General features: G+C 44.8%; 1 protein-coding gene across 7 annotated transcripts in view; it reads right to left on the reverse strand.

The window, feature by feature from the left end:
• The window catches only part of TACC2 (transforming acidic coiled-coil containing protein 2), a 343,330-nt gene that overhangs the window by 14,405 nt on the left and 307,070 nt on the right, over positions 1 to 21,855 (reverse strand). For all 7 annotated transcript variants that reach the window (XM_069239186.1, XM_069239188.1, XM_069239189.1 and 4 more), the window contains one exon: positions 5,517 to 5,623. In XM_069239186.1, the coding sequence (XP_069095287.1) occupies positions 5,517 to 5,623 (107 nt within the window). The remainder of the gene's footprint in view (positions 1 to 5,516; positions 5,624 to 21,855) is intronic.

Raw genomic sequence — 21,855 nt, forward strand, 5'->3', positions numbered from 1 at the left:
GGTAGCTCTACCGTTTGATTTAGGTGGAACGGTGAAATAACCTTTGGCAAAAATTTAGGATTGGTCCTTAGGACTACTTTATTTTTGTGTAGTTGGATAAAAGGTTCTTGTATTGTAAACGCCTGAATTTCACATACTCTTCTTAGAGATGTGATGGCGATGAGAAATGTAACTTTCCAGGTTAGGAATTGTATTTCGCAAGAGTGCATAGGTTCAAAGGGTGGACCCACGAGTCTTGTTAAGAAGATGTTGAGGTTCCATGAAGGAACAGGTGGTGTCCTTGGTGGTATAATTCTTTTGAGGCCTTCCATAAACGCTTTAATGACAGGTATCCTAAATAGTGAAGTTGAATGGGTAATCTGCAGGTATGCAGATATTGCTGCGAGGTGTATTTTAATGGAAGAGAAGGCCAGGTTCGATTTTTGTAAGTGTAGTAAGTAACCCACTACATCCTTTGGAGATGCGTGTAATGGTTGAATTTGATTATGATGGCAGTAGCAAACAAACCTTTTCCATTTGCTTGCATAGCAGTGTCTAGTGGATGATCTTCTAGCTTGCTTTATGACTTCCATACATTCTTGTGTGAGGTTTAAGTGTCCGAATTCTAGGATTTCAGGAGCCAGATTGCTAGATTCAGGGATGCTGGGTTTGGATGCCTGATCTGTTGTTTGTGTTGGGTTAACAGATCTGGCCTGTTGGGCAACTTGACGTGGGGTACTACTGATAGGTCTAGCAGTGTTGTGTACCATGGTTGCCTTGCCCATGTTGGTGCTATCAGTATGAGTTTGAGTTTGTTTTGACTCAATTTGTTTACTAGATATGGAAGGAGAGGGAGAGGGGGAAAAGCGTACGCAAATATCCCTGACCAGTTCATCCATAGGGCATTGCCTTGAGACTGCCTGTGTGGGTATCTGGATGCGAAGTTTTGGCATTTTGCGTTCTCCTTTGTTGCAAATAAGTCTATTTGAGGTGTTCCCCAACGTTTGAAGTAAGTGTTTAGAATTTGGGGGTGAATTTCCCATTCGTGGACCTGTTGGTGATCTCGAGAGAGATTGTCTGCAAGTTGATTCTGGATCCCTGGAATAAACTGTGCTATTAGGCGAATGTGGTTGTGAATTGCCCATTGCCATATTTTTTGTGCCAGAAGGCACAGCTGTGTCGAGTGTGTCCCCCCCTGTTTGTTTAGATAATACATTGTTGTCATGTTGTCCGTTTTGACAAGAATGTATTTGTGAGTTATGATTGGTTGAAATGCTTTTAATGCTTGGAAAACTGCTAGTAGTTCGAGGTGATTTATATGCAGCTTTCTTTGATGTACGTCCCATTGTCCTTGTATGCTGTGTTGATTGAGGTGTGCTCCCCACCCTGTCATGGAAGCATCTGTTGTTATCACGTATTGTGGCACTGGGTCTTGGAAAGGCCGCCCTTTGTTTAAATTTATATTGTTCCACCATAGAAGCGAGAGGTATGTTAGGCGGTCTATCAACACCAGATCTAGAAGCTGACCCTGTGCTTGTGACCATTGTGATGCTAGGCACTGTTGTAAGGGCCGCATGTGCAACCTTGCGTTTGGGACAATGGCTATGCATGAGGACATCATGCCTAGGAGTTGTAATATCATCTTCGCCTGTATTCTTTGTGTTGGATACATGCGTTGTATAATCTTTTGGAAATTTTTAACCCTTTGTGGACTTGGAGTGGCTATTCCCCTCGTTGTGTCTATTGTCGCTCCTAGGTATTGTTGTACTTTGCACGGCAGAATGTGTGATTTCGCATAGTTGATGGTGAAACCGAGTTTGTAGACGGTTTGTATGACCTGATCTGTGTGGTGTGAGCACCTTGTCAGTGAGTCGGTCTTGATTAGCCAGTCGTCTAGATACGGGAATACGTGTATTTGCTGCCTTCTGATGTGTGCAGCCACTACTGCTAGGCATTTTGTGAAGACTCTTGGTGCAGTTGTTAAACCGAACGGCAATACTTTGAATTGGTAATGTATTCCTTTGAATACGAACCTTAGGTATTTTCTGTGCGACGGATGTATTGGTATGTGGAAATACGCGTCTTTGAGATCTAAGGTTGTCATGTAATCTTGTTGCTTTAGCAATGGTAACACTTCCTGTAGCGTGACCATGTGAAAGTGTTCTGATTTGATGTATGTGTTTAGTGTTCTGAGGTCTAGGATTGGTCTCAGTGTTTTGTCCTTCTTTGGTATTAGAAAGTACAGTGAGTAAACCCCTGTATTTGTTTGTGTATCTGGTACCAGTTCTATTGCGTTCTTTTGCAGTAATGCTTGAACTTCTATTTCTAGGAGGTCCGAATGTTGTTTTGATATATTCTGTGTTTTTGGTGGTATGTTTGGAGGGATTTGTAGAAATTGTATGCAATAACCATGTTGGATAGTTGGAATTCAAGTCTCCTCTTCCTCCTAATAGGGGGAAGGGTGCTTATTTTCCCTGTTCCACTCTGTATAAAAATCTGTTTTTGAGTGTGGTCCACCTCGGTGGATTGTAATTCCTCCTCGAATCTATGCTTTCGCATTTGAGAGGACAGTGATTGTTCCTCTGAATAGGAACCGGTAGTTGGCTCGGTTGCGGGTCGTTTTGGCACCGAAACTATGTCCACGCTCTTTTTTGGCTCTGAGGCGACTTTTCTCTTTTTCGGAGTCGAACCCTCTCGGCGTCGATCCTCCTCGGTGCCGCTGTCTCTGCGTCGAGCAGCTTCGGCTCCGCTATCTCGGCGTCGATCTTTGTCGGCAGCCCTATCTCGGTCCCGAGATGGCTGGGTGCCTGTGTCTCGACCCGAGTCGGACGATCTCGGCACTATTTCGGCCTTCTTCGGTGCCGATGGTCGGTCACCGCTTTTATGGGTTGAGCCATGGCCTGATGGCAGTGGCGTCCCCTGGGCCTTGTCAGTTTTCTTATGTGCTATCTTCGACGTCTTACTCACTGTTTCATGGTCGTCGAATTCGTCCGAGTCCGATTCATGGATCGAGAAGGCTTCTACTTCTTCTTGTTCCTCGAATTCTCGGTGTCCTGTCGGCGTGGACGCCATTTGCAGTCTTCTGGCTCGTCGGTCACGGAGCGTTTTTCGGGACCGGAACGCACGACAGGCCTCACAAGTTTCTTCCCTGTGCTCGGGCGACAGGCACAGGTTACAGACCGAATGTTGGTCTGTATATGGGTATTTGTTGTGGCATTTAGGACAGAATCGGAACGGGGTCCGTTCCATCAGCGTCGATGTCACACGCGGTCGGGCCGACCAGGCCCCGACGGGGGATCGAAAACTACCCCGAAGGGCAACGGAGATGTTATCGTTTGGATTTGATGTCGATGCTATCTAACCCGATCCCGAACGCAACAATACCGACGTAATTTTCCGATTTTGAGCTAACTTTCCGTTCTGAAACCCGGAGCGAAAGGAACACGTCCGAACCCGATGGCGGAAAGAAAACAATCGAAGATGGAGTCGACGCCCATGCGCAATGGAGACAAAGAGGAGGAGTCCCTCGGTCCCGTGACTCGAAAGACTTCTTCGAAGAAAAACAACTTGTAACACTCCGACCCAACACCAGATGGCGGGCTATGCACAACATGTGTATCTACAGCGACAGATGCCATCGAACCTATATATTACTCATGAATACAGAATGCATGTTCCAGTAGAAAAAGATATTCATAGCCAAGTCTGCTTTGTACAAAGAAAAGACGAATGCACACATTATAACATTGCCCTTCAGAAGAAATGTATTATTATTCAAACGTGCACATGAGATGGATCTCTGATATAAAATGAGCACGTGTCAGTGACCCTTTGGCTTAAAGCCACTTTGTGGACAATTGCAAATATTCCTACAAGCAGAGTCTGCGTTTATCTAAGCTTGCTAGGCCTTTATTATTTGATAATGTAGCCAATACAAAGATGAAAATGAAATTGCTTTCCACAGCTGCAAAATGGTAAAGCCCAAATATATACTTTCAGAAAATAAATCCATGATATTATGTCTTAAACACAGTGATTTAACAGCTAATGCATGAAGCAGAAGTCCTCAAGGTGCTTATTTTGAATATTTGCAGACAGACTAAAGTCATCCATTGGGGGGACCAAGGATTCAGAAGATGCTAGAAAGCACATTCTTAAATGTTGCAAGTAGGCTAATCTCGGTCTATAGTGCAGATTGGTATGAGAAGCAAGGGTTTCCCATCTGGTGCAAGACGTCCCTGCTTCAACAAAGTGGATAAAAGATAACAGTGGCCCACAGGCACCGCGGGGATGTTTGCAGCAGTTTCTGTTGCATTTTGGACTGTCAGGGCAATGAGGGAATGGAGATCCTGGCTGCAGCTCGGGTAGAAGAGGATGCCTGGTGAAAGGGGACCCAGCAGCAGACCAGAGAGGCTGTCTCTGGCTTCTCTTGGATTGGCCATGTTAACTGGGGGGTAAACACAGAGAGAGAGACCCCAACCCCTCCTGGAAACAGTAGGTAATTATAGACTGAACCATGTGGGGTCGGAAAATAGAAACGTTTTACTGCGTTTACAACTGAAACGCAAGGTTCCTGGTCGGGGAGGCGGGCGGAATTTGTTTAAAAGTTTCAATAAAAAACTCTCAGAGTAGCAAAATGCAATTGTCCCAATTAGTGATTGAAAATACATATATATATATGGTGCAGGTACAAACAAATATATTGGATCTATGGCAGAGTGTTTATAGTATAGCAGCCACTACAAAATAATACTAATGATGAAGCAGGCATCTATTACAGCTGGTTTAACCTCTGCCCATTTTAAGTTGCAAGAAGCATATGACAAGACAGAATAGTGGTGCCGAGTTTTTTCAAAACAATTTTATAGTATTTGATCCATCAAGGAATTATCCCTTTGATAACTCATGCAGGTTGTGGAAGTATTATTTATTCAAAAAGATTTGTAGTGTTTAGATTGTGTAAGTGATGACAGTAACATTCTAATTCGAATGGTGTATTAATGCAACAATCGTATGGTATCCATAGAGAAATCTATATATTTGAATGAGGGGGTAGAGTTCTTAAAACGGTGTATGTCTAAGTAAAGGGCAGCCCACCAGGAAATCACACATATTATGTTACTTTCAGGAATAAAAGGAGCTGCACTTCTGGAGGAGCACTTCTGTTACACAGTGTCTTCTAACACTTTTGCCTCCCCTTGGACATACCTCACTGTCCTGTGAATCACCTGCCTGCCTTTAAGATATACATCAGACCCGAAAGCCTACTACCTTTCCTGTGAAAGATCTCTCTGCCTTTCCAGTGACACACCTGTTCCTGTGTGGTCATGTGCATGCCTGTCCGTTGATGCGCCTGCCTCCTCTATCGCCTTACACAGCGTTGTTACCTATAAAGCACTTGCCTGTACCCTGACACACCAGTCTGTCTCATGAGTGATTTGCCTGTTCAGTGTGACATCAGTCTGTTGTGTTGGTTAAGGCACCTGCACACCCTATATCAGATTTATATCCTGTGGTGCACACCTCCAAGTCCTTACCTGTCCAGTTTTTCCTCAGCATGTATCTTGAGGGCATTGTAGCGCTGCTCCTCTTTCTTCACCCGTGTTAGATACTCCTGTGCGCACTTCTTCAGCACTTCCTCATTCTAGGAGGGAAAAAAGTTGGCCATGTCAAATTAGGTAATTGCCCCTGCCTCTTTCTTTGAAGCTCAGGTTAAGTAAGAAGTTCAAGGCTAGCAAGGTGGGCCACAAGACAATGTCAAAAAAAGAGTTTAGCACAAACTTAAACACCAAGGTCGCCAGATAAAATAACAGTGTTGAAGTGTACTTCCTATGATTCATGGAGAAATACCGGTTTTATAAATGTTCTTAAAACGTGGAACTGTTTTTTTTGCCGTGGATATTCACTTTTATTCTAGATTACACCATGTGTAGTTCCTGGTCATCCCTCGTGGCAGATTGGTAAAGGGTTCAGAACCCTGTAGGCCAAATGTGTTGCCAAATTCAGCACAGTGAGTCCGGCTCACAGATGCCCATTTAGTATACTGTGCAAGTGGTAAAAATTTGAAGAACTCACATGCCCGTACATTTTTCTCTATTTTTACTTTTTCTGATAAATTGTCTTGCTTGGGGGAGTTTTAATACATTACTGACACTGTACAGCTGTTAAACCCAATACAGTCGACTGAAATAAAAAATATGAGGATTGACCAGACTGCTACATTCAAAATTAAAAAATGAATTGAGTGTAAAACCTAAATACTGCAAAATAACAAAACTATCCTTCTATTACACATATCCATCATTGGGACAAGCTAATACAAGAAGGAATGCCAGAGCCTAATTTGGGCAATATATATATATATCTGTATATATATATTTATATATATATATATATACATATATTTATATATATATATATATTACACCATCGAAAGGTCCACCGTATGGCGCGCAGATTTCACAGGTGCAAACGTGAGGAAAGGGCCATTCCTCCGCAATCTCCAACACCAACAATTGCCAAACAATTGATTTGTTTGCACTCCAGGAGAGTTTAAAACTGTGATCAAGACTGAGAGGTTGAAACGCGTTGGTGGTGTCTTTTTATATTTCTCTTGAATAGAATAGAAGCAATTAAACTCTCTTGGAGGGCAAACAAATCAATTGTTTTGCAATTGTTGGTGTTGGAGATAAATATATATTTATATATATATATATATATATATATATATATATATATATATATATATATATATATATATACACACACACACACCCTATATTTATATATATATATATATATATATATATATATATATATATATATATATATATATATATATACACACACACACACACAGACACACTCTTACAAAAAAAAAAAGGAAAAGTTACAGGGATGTTGTAATTAGGTTCTGAAATTACATACACAACATAATGGAAATTCAGTTGTTAAAGTTGTAAGTAACTATAACTAATGCCCAAAGGTAACTATTAATTTGCGCCTCCGATATGCACCGTTTTCTTGTCAATATTTGTATTGCAAATATTGCAGTGATAATATCAATTATGCCATACAAGATGTCATCAACAATGGAATATGTGGGGTAATCAGCTGAGCATGGCGAGGACGCGAGTTATAGTTACCTTAAGAGATAAGTTATAGTTACTTGAAATAACTAACTATAACTGCTGAATTTCTGTGGTTTTCTATGAGTAACTTCAGAACCTAACTATAACACCCCTGTAACCTTTGTTTATATATATGATTTTCGAAGAACGGTGCAACCTAATAAAGCACCAAAAGGCTGCACAATATCCAAGAGCTCGTGGAAAGTAGAGAATGAGCACAATTCAGAAAATCATTCATGTGAAAAATCATAAGCTCCATTTATTGAAGAAGTTCATACAGATGAAAAAAATTATAGAAAAAAGGCACTTCAAAAATACATAAAATGATAATCAATTAGGTGCCCAAAATGAACCACACACACACACGCTGTCCCGACCAGATGTCGACGCGTTTCGGCAAAAGCCTTCAACTGGACATTGGCAGACATTTTTACACCTATCTATTTAAATCTTCTAGTCCTTTTTTAATTTCAGCAACATAGCTAAAGAGTTGTGCAACAAGGCGGCCATATTTAAACATAATAGTCTTCAATTCAAACTATCAAATATAGTCCATGTACTTTAGTCAAGATCATAAATGTCACACTATATATATCTCATATGATCCCTTGTGTCATCCTCTAAAAAAAAAAATTACTTCTAGACATCTGTTCTTCCAATTATTGGCAACAATATGCAAAAAGAGCAAATTGTATATATATGTTTTATAGATTATAAATAATTTTTAGCATCACTGTTACAAATAATTTGTATATAAATAAATATATAAAATGTAATCTAGACATCAATCAATTCATCAATACAATCAATATATATGTTCTACAAATAGAATAAATAATTCCAACATGTATATAAAAAAAGATGTTAAAAAAGATTAATATACATCAATAAATACAGATATCATCATAACTGATGCCAACAATTAAATATCTCAATTCATCTCAACAATGATACCAAATTCATATATAAACTGTAAATAAGATAATCTACAAAAGAAACTATAACCTTACTCGATGTTAATCATACACCAATGGAGAGAATCATATTATAATATAGGTCATATGGATCAAACAAAGGGTCCCTATAAATAAAGAAAAGGACCAATTCAATATAGAGACATGGACAAAAAACAGACCGCCTAACAATCACCCAAAAGTGCTAATTAAAGATAATTCCAATTATTATACAAAAATGAGGTGTAAAAAAAAAAATATATATACTAGTTAAAAAAAACCTATTTTATAGTCCGGTACCAATATTTACAATCACAAAATAGAATAGAAGGTCTCATTATAATATCTATTACCAAGTAATACATACAGGAATTTAATTACTTATAAATAGAGACTACAAGAGTTTAAATTCTCACAGATGTATATAGAGTTCCGCATCCAAATTGTGTCCCCACGGGTTTTCAGAACCTAATAATAAAATCATTCTAGATTCAGTTTGTCTTAACAGAGCAGTTCTACTGCCCCCCCGGGAGTTCCCATAAAATGTCAAAGAGCTGCAATTGCCTTCATGAGCATCCCAAAAGTGTTTAGCTAAGGGATACAATGGATCATGATTTTTGATTGCTCTGAGATGTTGTAAAAACCTCACTTTCCGTTTATGAATGGTGCTGCCTACATATTTTTTATGGCAGCCACATTCAATCACATATACAACATACTCAGTATCACAGGTAATACGATCAGTTATTTCACAAACTCTGCCCTCAAATGTAGTGTATGAATGGGTATTCTGCGCATATTTACAGGATTTACAATGACCACATTTCCTAAAGCCCAGACTTTTCTTGGATAGCCAAGATCGATTAACTTTGGAACAGAATAGGCTTCTAGTAAGATGATCACCTAATGATCGAGTTTTACGATATGTAATCCGAGGATGTAAACCTACACTCTCTTTGATAGAGGAATCATGTCTCAAAACATGCCAATTTTTTTGTACGATGTTATTCAATTGGGAATGTTGAGAATTGAATTCGAGAAAAAGCCTAGGAGGGGATCTATCGACTTGACAGTTATCATCTGTACCTCCTGATTTAAAAAGCAATTTTTCTCTAGACATATTCAGTACTCTCAAATAGGCATCATTTAAGATCTTCCGGGGGTAACCTCTTTCTAGAAATCTCTGTATCATAGTAGCAACTTCAATATTGAAACATTCATCATCAGAGCAAATTCTACGGGCCCGTAAAAATTGACTATACAGAATGCTCGATTTTAAAGCTTTGGGATGACCGCTATTTCCATGCAAAATAGAATTGCATGCAGTTGGTTTCCGAAATATGGTCGTCTGCAGAGTTTCATTGTGGACGGTTATCTGAACATCTAAAAATTAAATGGTACAAGCACTGTATTTCAGATCCAAATGGATATTAAACTCATTATTGTTAAGTATATTAACATATTGTGCCAGAGAATGTTCATCACCATCCCAAATGAGAAAGAGATCATCAATATATCTGACACACAACACCACTTGTTCCATGTACTTACTGTTGGAATCAGACCAAGCTATCTCCTTTTCCCACCAACCCATGTACAGGTTCGCGTATGTGGGAGCAAATGAAGCTCCCATTGCTGTCCCCTGTTTCTGCAGATAGTATTGATTATCAAATAAGAAAACATTGTGGGTGAGGCAAAATCTCAGCATGGTTAAAAGCATATTGGTGTGTTGGAAAAATTCAATTTTGCGGGTACCCAAAAAATGTCTGCAGGCCTGAATACCATATTCGTGCATGATGGAAGTATAAAGGGCGGTTACATCCATGGTTACCAATAAAAAACTAGATGTTATGTATCTTGGCTAAAAAGTCATTTGTGTCTCGCAGATACGAGGGCAGTTCAGTTACATAGGGACATAAAAAGAGATCCAAGTAACGGGAAGTATTTTCTAAGAGGGAGGAATTCATACTAACAATTGGTCGACAAGGGGGGTGTTTCTTATTTTTATGAATCTTTGGTAAGAAATAAATGCAGGGAATTTTGGGAAATTCAACCTTCAAGTAGAGGTACTCATTCTGGTCAATGAGGCCATTGATACACCATGTATCCAGCATCTCCCAATAAATAACTTGATATTCAGTAGTGGGGTTAATACCTAATTTCTCATAGTGATCCCTGTTGGATAATTGGTGATGGGCCTCCTTGACATAACTCTCCACATCCATAATTACGATATTGCCTCCTTTATCAGAGGGCTTGTCACTTACCCAGTGTACATCTGTTCGTGGCACGAGACGCTGCAGATTCACATCCTGCCATCTAGTGTTGGGCTCGGAGTGTTACAAGTTGTTTTTCTTCGAAGAAGTCTTTTCGAGTCACGAGATCGAGGGACTCCTCCCTTTTGGCTCCATTGCGCATGGGCGTCGACTCCATCTTAGATTGTTTTCCCCGCTGAGGGTAAGGTAGGAGTTGTGAATATAGTAAATGTGCCCATGCAATGGAGTAGGTATGAATGTACATAATGTGTATTAAAATAATATTTATTTTAAAATTTACAGTTTTTATTCAACTTCTAACGGCTACAGGCTCCCGGGGAGGTGGGAGGGCGCATGTGAATCTGCAGCGTCTCATGCCACGAACAGATGTACACTGGGTAAGTGACATTTTCCGTTTGATGGCATGTGTAGCTGCAGATACACATGCTGTACATAGACTAATAAGCAGTAATCTCCCCAAAAGTGGTGGCTTAGCCTGTAGGAGTTGAAGTTGTCTGAAATAATGTTCTTAATACAGCCTGTCCTACTGTGGCTTGTTGTGTTGTTAGCACATCTACATAATAATGCTTTGTGAATGTATGAGGCGTAGGCCAGGTGGCTGCCTTACAAATTTCTGTTATAGGTATATTTCCCAGAAAAGCCATTTTTTCCTAGTGGAATGTGCTCCTGGTGCAATAGGTAAATCTCTTTTTGCTTTAATATAGCAAGTTTGAATATATTTAACTATCCATCTGGCAATGCCTTGTTTGGATATAGGATTACCTGCATGAGATTTATGGAAGGCTACGAACAATTGTTTTGTTTTACGAAATGGTTTTGTTCTGTCAATGTAATACATTAGTGCTCTTTTTATGTCTAATGTATGTAAGGCTCTTTCGGCTACTGAGTCTGGGTGTGGAAAGAAGACTGGGACTTCCACTGTTTGGTTTAGGTGGAATGGTGATATAACCTTTGGTAGGAATTTGGGATTTGTACGGAGAACCACATTATGTTTATGTATTTGTATAAAGGGTTCTTGTATAGTAAATGCTTGTATCTCACTTACTCTTCTAAGTGATGTGATAGCTATTAGAAAGGCTACTTTCCAAGTTAAGTATTGCATTTCACAAGAGTGCATGGGTTCAAATGGTGGTCCCCTGAGTCGTGTTAATACAATATTAAGGTTCCACGAAGGTACTGGTGGTGTCCTTGGGGGTATGATTCTTTTTACTCCCTCCATAAATGCTTTGATGACTGGGATTCTAAAAAGCGATGTTGTATGTGTAATCTGCAGATAGGCAGATATTGCAGTGAGATGTATTTTAATGGAAGAGAATGCTAGATTAGACTTTTGTAAGTGTAATAAGTAGCTTACAATATCCTTTGTGGAAGCATGTAGTGGTTGAATCTGATTAGTGTGTCAGTAGTAAACAAATCTTTTCCATTTGTTTGCGTAACAATGTCTTGTCGTAGGTTTTCTAGCTTGTTTAATGACCTCCATACACTCTTGTGTAAGGTCTAAATGTCAGAATTCTAAGACTTCAGGAGCCAGATTGCTAGATTGAGCAATGCTGGATTCGGGTGTCTGATCTGTTGTTTGTGTTGTGTTAACAGATCTGGTATGTTTGGTAACTTGATGTGAGGTACTACTGATAAGTTCAACAGTGTTGTGTACCACGGTTGGCGAGCCCAGGTTGGTGCTATGAGTATTAGTTTGAGTTTATTTTGACTTAGTTTGTTGACCAGATAAGGAATGAGTGGGAGAGGGGGAAAAGCGTAAGCAAATATCCCTGACCAACTGATCTATAATGCATTGCCCTTGGATTGAAGGTGTGGGTACCAGGATGCGAAGTTTTGGCATTTTGCGTTTTCTTTTGTTGCGAATAGGTCTATTTTTGGTGTTCCCCAGCGTAGGAAGTAATCCTGTAGGATCTGGGGATGAATTTCACATTTGTGTGTTTGCTGGTGATCTCGACTGAGATTGCCGGCCAACTGGTTCTGAATGCCTGGGATGTATTGTGCTATTAGGCGAATGTGATTGTGAATTGCCCAATGCCAAACTTTTTGGGCTAAGAGACACAGTTGTGACAAGTGTGTCCCTCCTTGTTTGTTGAGATAATACATTGTTGTCATGTTGTCGGTTTTGACAAGAATGTGGTTGTGGGCTATTATTGGTTGAAATGCTTTAAATGATAGAAACACTGCCAACAGTTCTAAATGATTTATGTGGAATTGTTTTTGTTGATTGTCCCATTGTCCCTGTATGCTGTGCTTGTTGAGGTGTGCTCCCCACCCCATCATGGAAGCATCTGTTGTGATCACATCTTGAGGCACTGGGTCCTGGAATGGCCGCCCTTTTTTTAAATTTACAGGGTTCCACCATTGAAGCGAGAAGTGTGTCTGGCGGTCTATCAACACTAGATCTTGGAGTTGACCCTGTGCCTGTGTCCATTGTTTTGTTAGGCACTGTTGTAAAGGCCGCATGTGTAATCTTGCATTTGGGACAATGGCTATGCATGAAGACATCATGCCTAGAAGTTTCATTACAAAACCTTACTTGGTAGTGTTGGTTTAGCTGTATGTTTGATGTTATATTTTGGAACGCTTGTACTCTTTGTGGACTTGGCGTGGCAATCGCTTTTTGTGTGTTGAGTGTTGCTGCCAAGTATTGTTGTATTTGGGATGGCTGCAGATGTGATTTCTGGTAATTTATAGAAAATCCTAGTTTGTGTAGAGTTTCTATAATGTATTGCGTGTGAAGAAGACACTGTTGTTGAGTGCTGGTTTTTATTAGCCAGTCGTCTAAGTATGGGAATACGTGCATGTGCTGTCTCCTTATGTGAGCGGCTACTACTGCAAGGCATTTTGTGAATACCCTTGGGGCTGTTGTTATCCCCAATGGTAACACTTTGAATTGATAGTGTACGCCGTGTATTACAAACCTTAAGTATTTTCTGTGGGAAGGATGTATGGGTATGTGAAAGTAGGCATCCTTGAGATCTAACGTTGACATGTAGTCCTCTTTTTTTAGTAAGGGAACCACATCTTGAAGTGTTACCACGTGAAAGTGATCTGACTTGATGAAGAGATTCAGTGTTCTGAGGTCTAATATAGGTCTTAACGTTTTGTCCTTTTTTGGAATTAGGAAATATAGTGAATAGACACCTGTTCCTTTCTGATGTTTGGGTACTAACTCTATTGCTTGTTTTTGTAATAATGCTTGTACCTCTAGTTGTAATAGGTCTAAGTGTTGTTTGGACATATTGTGTGCCCTTGGGGGCACATCTGGCGTGAAATTTATGAATTCTAAGCAATAACCATGTTGGATAATGGCTAGGACCCATGCGTCTGTAGTTATCTGTGTCCAGTTTTGGTAGTATGTGGTAAGTCTCCCCCCACTGGTGGTAAGTGTTGGGGTTTTGTGACATTGAAGTCACTGTTTGGTTTGATTTGTCTTAGGTGTTTGGAATTTTCCCCTTCCTCTTGGGAATTGTCCACCTCTGTATGAGCCACAAAACCCTCCTCTCTGGTATTGTCCCTGATAGGTAGGTCTGGTTTGCAAGGTGGAAGGCTCTGGTGTTTGCATTCGAAACCCCCCTCTAAATTGTGGCTTTCTAAATGTGCCTCTGCACTGTGGGAAGTAGAGCGCGCCCATGGCTTTGGCCGTGTCCGTGTCCTTCTTTAATTTTTCAATTGCAGTGTCCACTTCCGGCCCAAACAATTGTTCCTGGTTAAAAGGCATGTTTAACACAGCTTGTTGGATTTCTGGTTTAAAGCCCAAGCTTCGTAACCATGCATGCCTGCGAATGGTTACCGCAGTGTTGACTGTTCGTGCTGCTGTGTCTGCTGAGTCTAATGCAGACCTTATTTGGTTGTTGGATATTGCTTGTCCTTCTTCCACAACCTGTTGGGCACGTTTTTGGTGTTCTTTGGGCAAGTGCTGTATAATGTGTTGCATCTCGTCCCAGTGTGCCCTGTCGTAGCGAGCCAGCAGGGCTTGTGAGTTTGCGATCCGCCATTGATTAGCTGCCTGTGCTGCCACATTTTTGCCCGCAGCATCAAACTTCCTACTCTCCTTGTCAGGCGGTGGTGCGTCTCCTGACGATTGAGAGTTTGCCCTCTTTCTTGCTGCTCCTACAACCACCGAGTCTGGTGTAAGCTGCTGTGTTATAAACACAGGGTCCGTTGGGGGAGGTTTGTATTTTTTCTCCACCCTAGGCGTAATAGCCCTTCCTTTAACTGGGTCTTGGAAGACCTGTTTTGCGTGCTTGAGCATGCCCGGGAGCATTGGCAGACTCTGGTATGAAGTGTGGGTGGATGCCAAGGTGTTGAATAGGAAATCATCCTCTATTGGCTCAGAATGCATTGCTACATTGTGGAATGTAGCTGCCCTTGATAGTACCTGCGTATTTGCAGTACTGTCCTCTGGAGGTGACAGCCTTGTTGGGTAACAATCTGGGCTGTTGTCTGATACTGGAGCATCATATAAGTCATATGCATCCGGATCATCCTGTGTCATCCCTGTATGAGTAGGTGACTGCATTGGAGGTGTTGTTACCGGGAACAGCTGTGGTGAGTGTAGTGGAGAAGGTTGTGGTGAAAACCTTGGTGGTAGGGTTTTATCTCTTGCCACCTTTGCCTTCGGCTGCATTTCTGACTCATGAAATGCCAGCTTTCTTTTAGTTTTAATTGGAGGAAGAGTTTGTATTTTTCCAGTCTCTTTCTGGATATGCAACCTCCTTTAAGTATGGTTTGGTTCCCCCAGACTTATTTCCTGCTCAAATCTGTGTTCATGCATTTGGCTGGAAAGTCCTTGCTCTTCTGTGCAAGAGGTTCTTTTCGGCTCCGAAGCCGCTTTTTTCGGTACCGATGCTTCCGATAAAGTCTTTTTCGGTTCCGACGTTACTTTTCTCACCTTGGGTGAGTCGAACTCTCGGTGTCGAGATCGTTCAGTGCCTGAATCTCGACCAGAGTCGGATGTCTTCGGCAAGTCTTTGGCCTTTTTCAGTGCCGATGTTTGGTCACCCTCTTTTCGATGGGTTAAGCCATGGCCTGCTGGCGGTGGCATCCCCTTGGCCTTAACAATTTTTGTGTGAGTCTTTAATGGGGCAGTTTTACTCACTGTTTTCTGCATCGTTGTGGGTCGCTCACTTTCGGAATCGTCTGAGTCCGTCACCTGGATAGAAATTATTTCTTCCACTTTGATGTCGAGTTGTTCTCTCTGTGTCGACGCCATTTGTAGTCTTCTGGCTCTTCGATCCCATAGGGTCTTTTTAGATCGAAACGCCCGACAGGCCTCACATGTATCCTCCCTGTGTTCTGGTGATAAACACAGATTACAGACCAAGTGTTGGTCTGTACAAGGATACTTCGAGTGGCACTTCGGACAGAAGCGGAAGGGGGCCCGGTCCATTAGTTTCATCGATGGATGCGGTCGGGCCGACCAGGCCCCGCTGAAGAGTGGAAGCCCCGAAGGGCCGCTGGAGTGCTTCTACTATCGGTGTCGATGCGCTAACACTAAACCAGTACCGAGTGCGAACAATACCGTCGAATTTTCGATATTTAGCTAACTTTCCCAATTCGAAATACGGAGCGAAGAGGAACGTGTCCGAACCCGATGGCGGAAAGAAAACAATCTAAGATGGAGTCGACGCCCATGCGCAATGGAGCCGAAAGGGAGGAGTCCCTCGATCTTGTGACTCGAAAAGACTTCTTCGAAGAAAAACAACTTGTAACACTCCGAGCCCAACACTAGATGGCAGGATAATGCACAGCACCTACACATGCCATCAAACATATAAATATATATATATATATATATATACATATATATATATATATATATATATGTATATATATATATATATATATATATATTTTGCCAGGGCCCTCGTCAGGAGGCCCCTGCAGTTTTCCCACCCATTGCCCCCGTCAGTGCAGCTACCAGTGACAGTACCAACACAACTACTAATTATCACTATCTGATAAGTGTGACTATTCAGACTATTTCTGCCCCCCCAAAGCTATTAAAATGGCATGGGTGGCAGGTTAAACATTATTAATGTATATTAAATTATTCTACGACAATTTGTTTGCTTATCTTAAAATAAGACAAATCAGACAAACACTACCATGTTTCATAAGTGGTGGTGTTGACAGTTAAGTGCAGGTGCTGAGCACTGGAAACCACTGGCTCAAATTAGGCACTGCGGGCTACCTGGGAGGACGGTGAACTTTTCAAAAGTACATTCAAATCAAATCAAATCAAATCATTAACATTTATAAAGCGCGCTACTCACCTGTGCGGGTCTCAAGGCGCTAGAGGAAAAAAGGGGGGGTTATCGCTGCTCGAACAGCCAGGTCTTTAGGAGTCTCCGGAAAGCGGAGTGGTCCTGGGTGGTCCTGAGGCTGGTGGGGAGGGAGTTCCAGGTCTTGGCCGCCAGGAAGGAGAAAGATCTCCCACCCGCCGTGGAGCAGCGGATGCGAGGGACAGCAGCGAGTGCGAGGCCAGAGGAGCGGAGGAGGCAGGTGGGGACGTAGAAGCTGAGGCGTTTGTTGAGGTATTCCGGTCCCTTGTCGTGGAGGGCTTTGTGTGCGTGGGTGAGAAGTCGGAAGGTGATCCTTTTGCTGACTGGGAGCCAGTGCAGGTGTCTCAGGTGTGCGGAGATGTGGCTGCTGCGGGGTATGTCGAGGATGAGGCGGGCCGAGGCGTTTTGAATGCGTTGCAGGCGATTTTGGAGTTTGGCTGTGGTCCCGGCGTAGAGGGTGTTGCCGTAGTCCAGGCGGCTCGTGACGAGGGCGTGGGTCACGGTTTTTCTGGTGTCGGCGGGGATCCAGCGGAAGATCTTGCGGAGCATGCGGAGGGTGAGGAAGCAGGCGGAGGACACGGCGTTGACTTGCTTGGTCATGGTGAGAAGAGGGTCCAAGATGAAGCTGAGGTTGCGGGCGTGGTCTGTGGGGGTCGGTGCGGTGCCGAGGGCTGTGGGCCACCAGGAGTCGTCCCAGGCGGACGGGGTGTTGCCGAGGAAGAGGACTTCCGTTTTTTCAGAGTTCAGCTTTAGGCGGCTGAGCCTCATCCAATCTGCGACGTCCTTCATACCCTCTTGTAGGTTGGTCTTGGCGCTGGCGGGGTCCTTGGTGAGGGAGAGTATAAGTTGCGTGTCGTCGGCGTAGGAGGTGATGATGATGTCGTGCTTGCGTACAATGTTGGCGAGGGGGCTCATGTAGACATTGAAGAGTGTCGGGCTGAGTGATGAGCCTTGGGGTAGCCGCAGATGATCTCGGTGGGTTCTGAGCGAAACGGAGGGAGGTAAACTCTTTGGGAACGGTTTGAGAGGAAGGAGGCGATCCAGTCCAGGGCCTGGCCTTGGATTCCGGTGGAGCGGAGGCGGGTGATTAGGGTTCGGTGACAGACGGTGTCAAAGGCAGCCGAGAGGTCGAGCAGAATGAGGGCGACTGTTTCACTGTTGTCCATCAGGGTTCTGATGTCGTCAGTGACTGAGATGAGGGCGGTTTCAGTGCTGTGGTTGGTTCGGAATCCGGTTTGTGAGGGGTCGAGCAGGTTGTTGTCTTCCAGGAAGGTGGTCAGCTGTTTGTTGACGGTCTTCTCTATTACTTTGGCTGGGAAAGGCAGAAGAGAGATGGGGCGGAAGTTTTTCAGGTCGCTCGGGTCAGCCGTAGGTTTCTTTAGTAGGGCGTTGACTTCGGCGTGTTTCCAGCATTCGGGGAAGGTAGCAGAAGAAAAAGAAGAGTTGATGACGGTCTGGAGGTGTGGGGCGATGATGTCGTCGGCTTTGTTAAAGATGAAGTGCGGGCAGGGGTCCGAAGGGGCGCCGGAGTGGATAGAGTTCATGATGGATTTGGTTTCTTCCGTGTTGATATGGGACCAGTTGTTGAGGGTGATGGCCGTGGATGCCGGTTCGGTGGTGTTTGGTTGGGTCTGGTGTCCGAAGCTGTCGTGGAGGTCGCTAATCTTGCGATGGAAGAAAGTGGCGAGGGATTCGCACAGATCCTGTGAGGGTGTGACGGCGTTGGCGCTGGGGTTGGAGAACTCCTTGACGATGCTGAAGAGTTCTCTGCTGTTGTGTCTGTTTTTGTTCAGTCTGTCGGTGAAAAAGTTCCTTTTGGCGGTGCGGATCAGGTGGTGGTGTTCGCGGGTAGCGTTCTTGAGGGCGGTCATGTTGTCAGCGGTGCGGTCCTTGCGCCAGGCTTTCTCAAGGGCGCGACAAGTTTTCTTTGATTCTTTGAGGGTGTCAGAGAACCAGAGAGGTTTTTTGGTGTTGGTCTGTCGATGCGTGCGTTTGAGGGGAGCAAGGATGTCTGCGCAGTTGGAGATCCAGTTTGTGAGGTTGAGGGCTGCGTCGTTGGGGTCGGTGGTGAGGGTGGGTTGGTTGGCGGCGAGTGCGGAGAAGAGTTGCTCTTCGGGGATCTTGTTCCACTGTCGACGAGGGATGGGTTGGGTGCGGAGGTGGCGGGTCTCGCGTCGGAATGTGAAGTGGACGCAGCTGTGGTAGGTCCAGTGTAGGGCGGAGGCGTGGCTGAAGAAGACGTGTTTGCTGGAGGAGAAGATGGGGTCAAGCGTGTGTCCGGCGATGTGGGTGGCAGTGTTCACCAGTTGTTTGAGGCCGAGGTTGGCGAGGTTGTCGAGCAGGGTGGTGGTGTTGGGGTCGTTGTTTTGTTCCAGATGGAAGTTGAGGTCACATAGGAGGATGTAGTCCGGCGAGGCGAGGGCGTGCGGGGAGATGAAGTCGGCGATGGCGTCGCTGAAAGGGGCGCGTGGCCCGGGAGGACGGTAGATGAGGGATCCTCTGAGGGTGGTCCTCGGATCGGTGCAAATCTGAAAATGCAGGTGTTCAGCGGCGAGAGGGGTGTCTTCGGTGGAGGTGGTGACGCTGATGGAGTCTTTGAAGACGATGGCGATACTTCCTCCTACCTGGTTGGTGCGGTCTTTTCTGGAGATCTTGTAGCCTTCGGGATGGCAGTGGCGATGTCAGGGGCCGAGGAGGCGTTCATCCAGGTCTCCGTGATGAAGGCGACGTCTGGTGCTATGGAGTCCAGGAGGTCCCAGAGTTCAACGCCGTGTTTGTGGACGGAGCGAGCGTTGACTAGGATGCACTTGAGGTGGTTGATGGCGCGTGGGCTGGTGGTCATGGTTGTTGCGTGGTGGAAGGTGCGTTTGCAGGAGTTGCAGGCGAAGGGTCCATGGGTGCGTTTGGGGTGAGCTTGGAAGCAAGTGTTGGAGCGTCCTGGGTTGAGGGCGTGGAGGGTGGTGGGGTCGTAGCGGGTCAGCGGGGCTTGGGAGAGCTGGGGTCCAGGGGTCGTGGCGCTGGGTGCGGGACAGGCGCGGACGGGCGCAGACGGGCTTGCCTCTGGCGCGCCAGCGGCCGCTATATGAGGTAGGAGGGGGGGAGGCATCAGGTGGGGGCGAATGGGAGCTGGGGGGCAGGGGCGTGCAGGAGGTCGCGGCGGGAAAGCGCGAGGGAGGGGGGGACAGGTAGAGTGAGAAGAGCTGGGGGAGGGGGGTTTAAGGGTAGAGGGGGGTGAGTGTTAGGAGGTTTAGGAGATAGGGGAGAAAGATAGGAGTAGGGTTGAGAAGATAGGGGAGGGGGGGTTGTAGAGGTGGGTGAGGGTGAGAGGTAGAGTGAGAGGATAGGAAGATAGGTAATAGAGGGGGTGAGGGAGGGGGGGAGAGATAGAGAAATAGATAGAGAAAATAGATAGGGAAATCGATAGATAGGGAAATAGATAGAGAGATAGGAAGATAGGAGGAGGTGGAGAGTGAGGGAGTTAGATAGTGGGATAGAGAGATAGGTAGATAGGAGGAGTGGGGGAGGTAGATAGTGAACGGGTTAGATAGGGGAGTTAGAGAGGGGGATGCGAGTGGGGGAGGGGGATGAGGCAGGAGCAGGAGGGCAGGCGCGGGGAGAAGAGGACGGAGGAGGCAGAAGAGCCGAAGTCAGAAGACAAGAAGAACAGAAGACAAGAAGACAAGAAGACAAGAAGAACAGAAGACAAGAAGAACAGAAGAACAGAAGAACAGAAGAACAGAAGACCGGAAGGAGAGAAGAAAGGAAGATCAGAAGACCGGAAGGAGAGAAGAAAGGAAGACCGGAAGAACACAGAAGAACACAGAAGAACACAGAAGAAGATACAGAAGAAGATACAGAAAACGAAGAACAGAGGGCAGAAGACCACAAAAGAAAATGAGGAAGAAGAGAAGTAGAGTGAAGACGGGGGAAAGAAGAGTACAGAAGAAGATTACAGACGAGGAGCGAGGAGGAAGAACAGAAGAACAGAGAAGAAGAAAAGAAGAAAAGAAGCAGGAGCAGGAGCAGGAGAGAGGGTGAGTAGCGCAGGGCAGAGCGAGGGGCTGGGAGGTGGGGGGTACTTACTGTGAGGTGGGTCTCAGGAACTCAGGAACCTGGAGGAGCTGCAGCGGCAGGGGGAGCGACCTACCCTTGGGTCAAGGGTCGCTACCACTGTCGCGCAGCGGCCGCCATATGAGGTAGGAGGGGGGGGAGGGGTCAGGTGGGGGCGAATGGGAGCTGGGGGGCGGGGGCGTGCAGGAGGTCGCGGCGGGAAAGCGCGAGGGAGGGGGGGGACAGGTAGAGTGAGAAGAGCTGGGGGAGGGGGGTCTAAGGGTGGAGGGGGGTGAGTGTTAGGAGGTTTAGGAGATAGGGGAGAAAGATAGGAGTAGGGTTGAGAAGATAGGGGAGGGGGGGTTGTAGAGGTGGGTGAGGGTGAGAGGTAGAGTGAGAGGATAGGAAGATAGGTAATAGAGGGGGTGAGGGGGGGAGAGATAGAGAAATAGATAGAGAAAATAGATATGGAAATCGATAGATAGGGAAATAGATAGAGAGATAGGAAGATAGGAGGAGGTGGAGAGTGAGGGAGTTAGATAGTGGGATAGAGATAGGTAGATAGGAGGAGTGGGGGAGGTAGATAGTGAACGGGTTAGGTAGGGGAGATAGAGAGGGGGATGCGAGTGGGGGAGGGGGATGAGGCAGGAGCAGGAGGGCAGTCGCGGGGAGAAGAGGACGGAGGAGGCAGAAGAGCCGAAGTCGGAAGACAAGAAGAACAGAAGACAAGAAGACAAGAAGAACAGAAGACAAGAAGAACAGAAGACAAGAAGAACAGAAGACCGGAAGGAGAGAAGAAAGGAAGATCAGAAGACCGGAAGGAGAGAAGAAAGGAAGACCGGAAGAACACAGAAGAACACAGAAGAAGATACAGAAGAAGATACAGAAGAAGATACAGAAAACGAAGAACAGAGGGCAGAAGACCACAGAAGAAGATGAGGAAGAAGAGAAGTAGAGTGAAGACGGGGAAAGAAGAGTACAGAAGATTACAGACGAGGAGCGAGGAGGAAGAACAGAAGAACAGAGAAGAAGAAAAGAAGAAAAGAAGCAGGAGCAGGAGAGAGGGTGAGTAGCGCAGGGCAGAGCGAGGGGCTGGGAGGTGGGGGGTACTTACTGTGAGGTGGGTCTCAGGAACTCAGGAACCTGGAGGAGCTGCAGCGGCAGGGGGAGCGACCTACCC

Source organism: Pleurodeles waltl, chromosome 6 (assembly GCF_031143425.1).
Source record: "Pleurodeles waltl isolate 20211129_DDA chromosome 6, aPleWal1.hap1.20221129, whole genome shotgun sequence".
NCBI classification, from domain to species: Eukaryota; Metazoa; Chordata; class Amphibia; order Caudata; family Salamandridae; genus Pleurodeles; species Pleurodeles waltl.